The sequence below is a fragment of the Aulostomus chinensis genome, chromosome 6, assembly GCF_037954235.1.
Source record: "Aulostomus chinensis isolate RoL2024-O1b breed Wild chromosome 6, RoL_Achi_v1.0, whole genome shotgun sequence".
NCBI lineage: Eukaryota > Metazoa > Chordata > Actinopteri > Syngnathiformes > Aulostomidae > Aulostomus > Aulostomus chinensis.
In genome coordinates, this window is record NC_141325.1 from 15191713 (window position 1) to 15200244 (window position 8532).

Sequence of the window (8532 nt, forward strand, 5' to 3'; positions counted from 1 at the left end):
ACCTTAAATTTTCATGAGGGCAAATAAATGAATTTGTATGCAGAACTGAAATCCATCAAAAAAAAGAAATCCATTATTATTCCAAAAAATTCAATGATGCAAGAATTAAGGAGGATTTTTATATTTTGCCAGCAGAGGGTAATAAAGTACTTCCAGTGCAATGATGCCTACATGTGACTGGGTTATGTTTTAAATCAACCAAAAAAACAAAAACATATTTAAACATTTAATCAAAGGTTGGTGTCACAATCAAGTGAACTCCATGATGGTGAAAAGTTCATTTGCAGCATTTTTCAGCTTTTTTTTTTCATTTACCTTCCCAAGTATTGAGTAGAGGAAGTACAGTCGGTGGTACCGCCCTTCCTCTGTAGTTAGAAAACCAACTGGACTCCATCAGTTGGGGCTGGTGAGAAAAGCTCATGAGGACCACATCTAAAACTTCCTCAGTCTGAACTAAACTGGGAACCACATTTTTATTGCGCTTCAAGCCGCTTCTGGGAGCCATGAAAGGTTTGTGCAATAATGATCACATATTGAAATGCTGTTGCTGATCATTGATAACTATCGTCCGTTTCAGTAGAGTTTAGCCACGTGTCCTTCTGCATCTTGATCAACTTGTTGCTGCTGGAGAGTTCATCAAGTGCTGGTACGATTGTTGCATCACACAACAGTGGAATCAATCAAGCTGTTTTAAAGCGTAATTGCAATTCTGAATTTGATGTTTGGGGCAAAAATGATGACTTCATGGTGAAGCATAGTTAGACATCATTTACTAATAAATGTGAATTTTTTGTTCATCCATTCAAATGTTCTCTACTGCTCACACGTTAAGGGGCCATGTCGCCCCTTTCATATTAATTTTGCATGATTACATCAATTTTATAAACAGTAGATTTTCATGAAAAAGGAGTTATTTTTTCAGGCATGATATTTATTTGGAGTCAAAAAGTCACCAGTGATTTAAAAAAAAAATCCTTTAAATATTCATTTGACATTCATGGATTTTGTCAAAGTGTAAAAATATATTTCAGGCCCAAAAATTTGTTAGGTTTTTATCTCATTTTGGGGGATAAAGTGAAGAGCAGCTAAGGACTTCTTGAGCTCCCCTAGAAGAGTCAACGTTGACCAACTGGTGAAGTGAAGTGTCTGAAGTACAACACGAGAAACTTGGAGGCTGAAATTGTTGCATGAACATACTTATCTACTGTCACTTTCGTAGCTAATAAGGACGACAGTCCTGCTGTGTCTCATTATCTCAGCCAACGTCTGCAAGTGTGATGGAAGGACAGGAAACTATAAGATATGAGCAGGAAGGGCGGCGGAGACACTTGAGTTTGTGTTGTCCCAAGTGTCAGAGGGAAACATATGGTTATATAAACCTGATATTTATCCAGACCACATTTCCTCAAAAATACAAATGTGTACACTTATACTTCGCCACACAGATCGAAAAGTGTTAGGGTGATGTATCAGTCATACACAAAAACAAAAACGATTTCTCTTGATTTTTCAGCATTTTGGGACATTATATCTTATTGTAATTGTGAATCAAAGGATACAAAGTGTTATGTGCCATTTGTTATTTTGGAACATATCAATTGATTTGACGTCCTTTCTTTTTTTTTGCAGTAAATCCCTGCTGCTACTACCCTTGTCAAAACACAGGTGTTTGTGTGAGACTTGGTGCAGACCGTTATGAATGTGATTGCACTCGCACTGGCTTCTATGGGGAAAATTGCACTGTTTGTAAGTAATATTTAACATTTTTTTGTCCAGACAGTCCTCTGATTGGCCCGAGTTAGCTCACAATCTGATTCACAAGTAGGTGACAAAAGAGCCTTCGGAGAGCAGTTTTAATTGAGTGAGTAGTTTGCTGTGGGATGTTTTTTAAACGCTAAGATAAAATCTAAAAACTTTTAAGGGGAGAAAAAAGAGGGACGACTCAGAGGAAAGGAGAGATGATGAGTAGTTTCGCTGTTATGATTTTAGCTACAGCAAAAGGGTGATGTTATTTGAGAGATTTTCTTTTTCTTTTGTAATCTTTATCTGTAGCAGAGTTCTGGACCTGGGTTCACCTCATGGTCAAGCCCAGTCCTGGTGTGGTTCACTATCTCCTAACACACTTTCACTGGATATGGGACCTTGTCAACAATTCGTTTCTGCAAGACATCTTCATGAGATTAGTGCTGACAGGTAACAGCAAACATTAAAACACTGACTTGTCCCCCCCCCCCCCCAGGTCATTTTTACATGTGGCTAGGCCATGCAAGGTCAAGCTCATTCAAGGTCAAGGCCATTAAAGGTCAAGGCCATCTGGATTTTAGTCATTTCTGACAGCTCTGGCTCAGCAGTGACTTCTGTACGCGTTCATTCAGTCAACATTGTTGTTGTCATCGCTGTTGTTTTATTGTCCTAAAGTCAGAAGTGACCTCATCCCAAGCCCTCCAACCTACAATACCAAATATGGGTACCTCAGCTGGGAGTCCTTCTACAACACCTCCTACTACACACGGCTCCTCCCTCCTGTGCCTGAAGACTGTCCTTTGCCCCTGGGAACTAAAGGTGAGCTATTTCACCTGCACCATTACAATGTCGCTCCGTAGGAAACCCCAGCATGATGATGAAATGTCTCTCTCTCTCTCACGACAGGGAAACCTGAACTCCCAGATCCCAAAATGTTGGCTGAGCGATTTTTCAAGAGACAGAAATTCAGACCAGACCCGCAGGGAACCAATCTGATGTTCGCCTTCATGGCTCAACACTTCACCCACCAGTTCTTCAAGACCGATCATGAAGCTGGTGGAGCCTTCACCAAGGCCTTAGGACACGGGGTGAGACGCATGCCACCATTTCCAAAAGCTAAAACACCATTTAAACACGACTGTACTGTATGTATATGTATAATCGGTTTAGCAGAGGTACATATATTTGTATTAGATAATATGGATTCTGCCTTAAAATATACATATAAGGTCAAAATAAGAAGTGCTGCATCTTCTTTGCCCAGTCTAATAATAACACCTGCTACTGATCTTGTGACATGGAAGCTTCTGAAAGCAAACAAACAACCATGAAGACAATTTTTTTTTATTGAATTATTAATATTAAAAAAAGAAATGCCAGGAAAGCACAATAGAAATAGGTGTGTCTGTAAATATCTGATAGAGATCTGGAGTTACACGCTTACTTATTTCTATTTCCTCCTAAAATCTTGATGTGAACATTAGGAATCAAAATGGGAATAGTACATTAAACCAATTTACAGAAAAGAATAACTTCACTGTGTTTTTGCTATTCACCTGCACTGATGACTTGACCTGCAGTTCACCCACTGGGAAGAATTGCAGCCGTGGCCATTACCTGTACATCAATTTATGTTGAATAATTTTTTATAGATATGAAAACTTCAAATTTACCCCCCCAGTGGTGAACCTTGATCACTCAGCTACTCAGGGACAGACCATTTTTAGTTCAAGCCATCAAAAAAAAAAAAAATCCATCCATCCATCCATTTTCTTCCGCGGTGTTCACCCTGGACAGGTCACCAGTCCATCGCAGGGTCAACACATAGAGACAGACAACCATTCACATTCACAGTCACACCTACGGTCAATTTAGAGTATCAATCAGCCTCGTCCCCTCTTGATGTCTTTGGACTGTGGGAGGAAGCTGGAGTACCAGAGAGAACCCACACAGGAACAGGGAGAACATGCAGACTCACACAGAAAGATCCCGTGCTGGAGCCAGGACTCAAACCCGGAACCTTCTTGTTGTGAGGTGACAGTGCTGACCACTGCACCACTGTGCCGCCCAGAAAAAAAAAATCTCTTTTCAATTTGCATTGGATATGCTCACTGTCACTTTATGCACGTTTTTCTTTTCATCTGTAGGTTGATGCAAGTAATATATACGGGGATAATCTTGTACGACAGCTTCAACTTCGCCTTCATGAAGATGGAAAACTAAAATATCAGGTATCAAAGCCACAGCTGATATTTTATTCTGTTCAGAGTTGGACGTGAGGACTTATTCACGTGTGTGCAACATCAATGGTATTGAGAATAAGAATACATTTATTGTCATTGTAAACTGGTCCAAGGCAAGTTTAAAAAATATTAAAAGACAACAAAAATACACTAATACAAAAACAGACTTATAATTTAGATAATAAATAACAATAAAAACGTCTGGTACAAGGCGATAAAGGCAGCAACTGTATTGTAGCACTCCTAGCTAGCTTAGCATAAGGATTGGGACTAGACGTTCCTGCACCCATAAACCCCAATAAAATAGTCACTTTGACACTTGTGTGTGTATGTGTGTGTGTGCGTGTGTGTGTGTGTGTGGGGTGTTAGGATTTCCAAAGCATGTAACATGTCTTTGACAATATTTGGAAATAATCAGCTGATTCCACCTGCTTTAAGTCTTTATGCTAAGCTAATTAGCGGCTCAGTTTTGCATCACGGGTCTACTTACCTTCAAGCTGTGCCTGTGAATCACCTTTCAGCTCATACAGTGATTCAGTGACACTTTCAAAAGTCACCAACATTCTGACTAAATCAATCAAATTAAGACTTTGAAATAGCAATTAATATAATTGTTCAAATAATTCAAAACAACAGCAACTTCTAAAGGATTAGAAGTAAATGTTAAAAACATGACACTCTATCTCCTGATTTACTTTTTTACTCTATCCTTGTCAAGCTGTTTTCATTTCCTCTGTCGCCTGAAATTCTCAGAATATAAAGAATCTACATGTTCCAGATCGCATCGACGTCGACATAAAGTGACAAACAAATGTGATTCTTATCACTGAATCTGTACATTGGTGTCAGCTGAAGGCACGTCATCTTGTTTTTGATATGCTGCAAATCTTTATTTTTAGCTGCATGAGACTGAGATTCGTGACAGTACTGGTTTATCACTTCCAACAAGCAGGTGCCGCTTTTTGCATAATGAGGCTATTCTTTTTTATTCTTTTCTTTTTTGCATTTTCATGAATTGCTCAGTCAGTAATACATGGACCTATATGACGCAATGATGATAATTTTTATATTTTGTAGTATTTTGAACCGATCCTGACAATAGAACCCAACAGACTTCTACTATATAGATAAGCAAGTTCATTTAAGAATGTTCCTTCCTTAAATATGAGACAGAAAATGAGATATAATGCTTAGTAATCTCAGAATTAATCTGATAAAGGATCATGACTTACTCTTCCCCCTCACATATTTTTATTCATCCACAGTTAGTCAACGGTGAGATGTATCCCCCGACAGTATCTGAAGTCCCTGTGCACATGGAGTACCCTGAAGGTTTCCCTGCCAACCAGCGTCTGGTTATCGGACAGGAGTGGTTTGGCATCTTGCCGGGTCTCACTATGTATGCCACCATTTGGCTGAGGGAGCATAACCGCGTCTGTGACATTCTGAAGGTGGAACATCCCACCTGGGATGATGAGCAGCTCTTCCAGACCGCTAGACTCATCATTATTGGTAAAGTGTCACAGAGGCAGTAAAAGGTGGATTCCACAATCCTCGCGCCTAAAAACGTTCTTAGCTTAGTGTCTCACCTTCTACCTGAGAGACTTCAGCTAGAGTTTGTTGTTTTTGTCATGGGGATGCTAATGACTTACTCTTTATTGATAAAATTAGCTGAGAGACACCTCTGTCTTACAGTCAAAAAAAGAGTCCCATGTCGCAACAGTAATAGAAGCTAAAATGAGTGTATTGTGAGTCTGCTCATTGACTCACACTCCACACTCTACCAAGTTTGACCTGGCAGTTTCTAGCAATCAGGCTTAGTGATGGTTGGACGAACAGTGAGGGTTTTTGCAATGTTGATTTATTGAAAGGTTTTCTTTTTAGATAAAGTTTGTTTTAATGTTATATTTTTTTCACACACCCCCAGGAGAAATCATCACCATTATAATAGAAGAATATGTGCAGCACCTTAGTGGTTATCTGCTTAAGTTGAAGTTCGATCCCTCGCTGCTCTTCAACGCACGTTTTCAGTACAGCAACCGGATCGCCCTGGAGTTCTGCCTCCTCTACCACTGGCACCCACTGATGCCTGACAGCTTCCTCATCGACGGGGATGAAATCTCATACTCACAGTTCTACTACAACACCTCACTTCTCATGCACTACGGCGTGGAGAAACTGGTGGATGCTTTCTCACGACAGCCCGCGGGACAGGTACCAACGACTGCAGCCCACAAGGCAAAGCAAAGTTTGGCTTGTCAATGTCAGCCTATTAAAAAAGAAAAGAAAAGAAGTTTTTAATCAAGTAATCAGGTTTTGTTTTTCTCAGAAAAAACATGTCAGACAGAATGTATCCGATTTTTTTCAGGATATTAGTTTTTGTACTTGTACTTTGCTTCTGAAGCATGATGTTGTGTATTTTTTTGATTGGTACATTTTGTAACCAGAGCTCTATTAGCAAACCACGCTGGTTAATAGCGCATGGCGGTGGATTTATAAAATATGTTTGTCGTGCAACTTTTTGACTGCAAATTGCGTTATATCTCTAGTAATCTCTGTCTCAGTGGTGTGACATTATAACCACCATTTGTCTTTAGAAGCCACACCACTTCCTTTGATAATCGGCCCCAAAAATCAAACGGCCGCTCATCCACAGATGCAGTCATTTAACAGCAACATGTGCATGAACTTTTCGCTTTGCTGAAAATGATTACTGCATGAAAGACTAAAGGCTTACCAAGATGTTTAATATCTGATGTACTGTAATGTAAAAAAAAAAAAAAAAACTCACTACACTTAATAATAGTGACAGAATCTATTAGGAAGACGCATCTCTGTAAAGTGAAAGCTGCTTGTTTTAAAGACAGCACAATGTAAATAAGTATTTCCTCACTGCGTTGGCAGATTGATTTATTTTAGTATTAGACATGTAAAACAACCTCTTGAGTTTCTGTTTTTTTAACCTACAAAGAGAAGAATACTGTATATACAGGAAACAAGCGCTTTGATCTGCGTGCGTGTTGTTGGCTGGCAAAATAAGCTTGATGTCATTTGTTTGTCTGTGTTTCAGGTGGGAGGAGGTCGGAACGCTCACAAAGTGGTGCTCAAGGTGTCAGAAATGGTGATCAGAGAATCCAGAGCAGCACGGGTACAACCCTTCAATGAGTACAGGAAGAGGTTCAACCTGAAGCCGTACACCTCCTTTCATGAGTTCACTGGTAAGTGGCAAGGACATTGCGACCATGATTTAACATTAGGTACTATAAATTATAACTTAACTATAAATTTCCTTAGCACACTCTCATCGTTATGTTATTTGATCTGATACACGTGCAAGTATTCAGCCAACCTCGCCTACACAATGACTTGAAAATGATCTGAGTCATTTATTAGTTTCTTACTTTTTAGAAGCAAGAAAAATGGTATAACCCCCCCCCCCCCAAACTACTGCAACTCTTCACCACTACTTTATCCACTGTTCCACATGATGTTCTTCAGAAACTAAAGTTCTTTTAGTTCCATTCTGAGCCTCTAGTCTGTAGACCGACAGGAAGCCTTCGGGTTTAGCTTGTTTCTTATTTCCAAACAGATGATGATGAAATGGCCAGAGGTTTAGAAGAATGCTACGGGGATATCGACGCTTTGGAGTTTTACCCGGGTATTTTACTTGAGAAGACGCGTTCTAATGGTATATTTGGTGAGAGCATGGTGGAGATGGGTGCTCCTTTCTCCCTGAAAGGCCTGCTGGGAAACCCCATCTGCTCCCCAGAGTACTGGAAGCCCAGCACTTTTGGGGGAGAGACGGGCTTCAACATTGTCAAAACTTCCACTTTGAAGAAACTGGTGTGCCTCAATACCAATTGGTGTCCATATGTGAACTTTCATGTTCCTCAAAAAGAAAAGGCAAAACCAAGGAACCCTTTAACAGAGCTCTGAATTATTGATTGGATCTTTTTAAACAGTAATAATGCATTCAATGTTCCTGCACCATTCCTGCATGACACATTAGTTCAGTAGTTGTTTAAATACGAAACAGAACTGACTGGATATGCAAGTGTTGCAAATGCTTTTATTCTCTTTGTGCCTTCTGTTCAGAATAGAACACAACTGTTTTCCTCTCTCTTTTTTTTAAATCGAGCGTTAGCGTTAGTTCTGTCAGGCCGTGGTAGTCAAGCGCTATTGGCTTCCCGTCTATCAATCAAATTGACCAATCAGCTGATCTACAGCTGCCCCGCATCAGCTGAGCAAATCTCTTGCTTCTGATTGGCCCCTCTCAACTTAAATGACACCCGGCCAAAACTCCCGTTCTGCTAGCTCTGGCTATGCTGCTCTGCCCGCTGTCATCGCTGCTATCTGCTGCTGCTATCCGCTGCTGCTGCTATCTGCTGCTATCTACTGCAGCCTGCTGCTGCTGCTGCTGCTATCCGCTGCTGCTATCTGCTGCTATCTACTGCAGCCTGCTGCTGCTGCAGCCTGCTGATGCTATCTGCTGCAGCCTGCTGCTGCTGCTATCTGCTGCAGCCTGCTGCTGCTGCTATCTGCTATC

The 8532-nt window shown here is 40.4% G+C and overlaps 1 protein-coding gene across 2 annotated transcripts; it reads left to right on the top strand.

The window, feature by feature from the left end:
- The first annotated feature begins 408 nt into the window (after positions 1 to 408).
- LOC147260258 (prostaglandin G/H synthase 1-like) lies at positions 409 to 8379 on the top strand. Of its 2 annotated transcripts, XM_086206743.1 has the most exons (11): positions 409 to 510; positions 581 to 646; positions 1630 to 1746; positions 2053 to 2193; positions 2419 to 2562; positions 2650 to 2831; positions 3891 to 3974; positions 5252 to 5498; positions 5914 to 6200; positions 7057 to 7204; positions 7576 to 8379. In XM_086206743.1, the coding sequence occupies exons 1-11, from the start codon at positions 504 to 506 to the stop codon at positions 7920 to 7922; spliced, it is 1770 nt and encodes a 589-aa protein (XP_086062869.1). In that variant the 5' UTR covers positions 409 to 503; the 3' UTR covers positions 7923 to 8379. The 2 variants fall into 2 exon arrangements, with proteins under 2 accessions (XP_086062869.1, XP_086062870.1); XM_086206744.1 differs by lacking the exon at positions 581 to 646 and having other exon boundaries at positions 475 to 510.
- Positions 8380 to 8532: the final 153 nt, after the last annotated feature.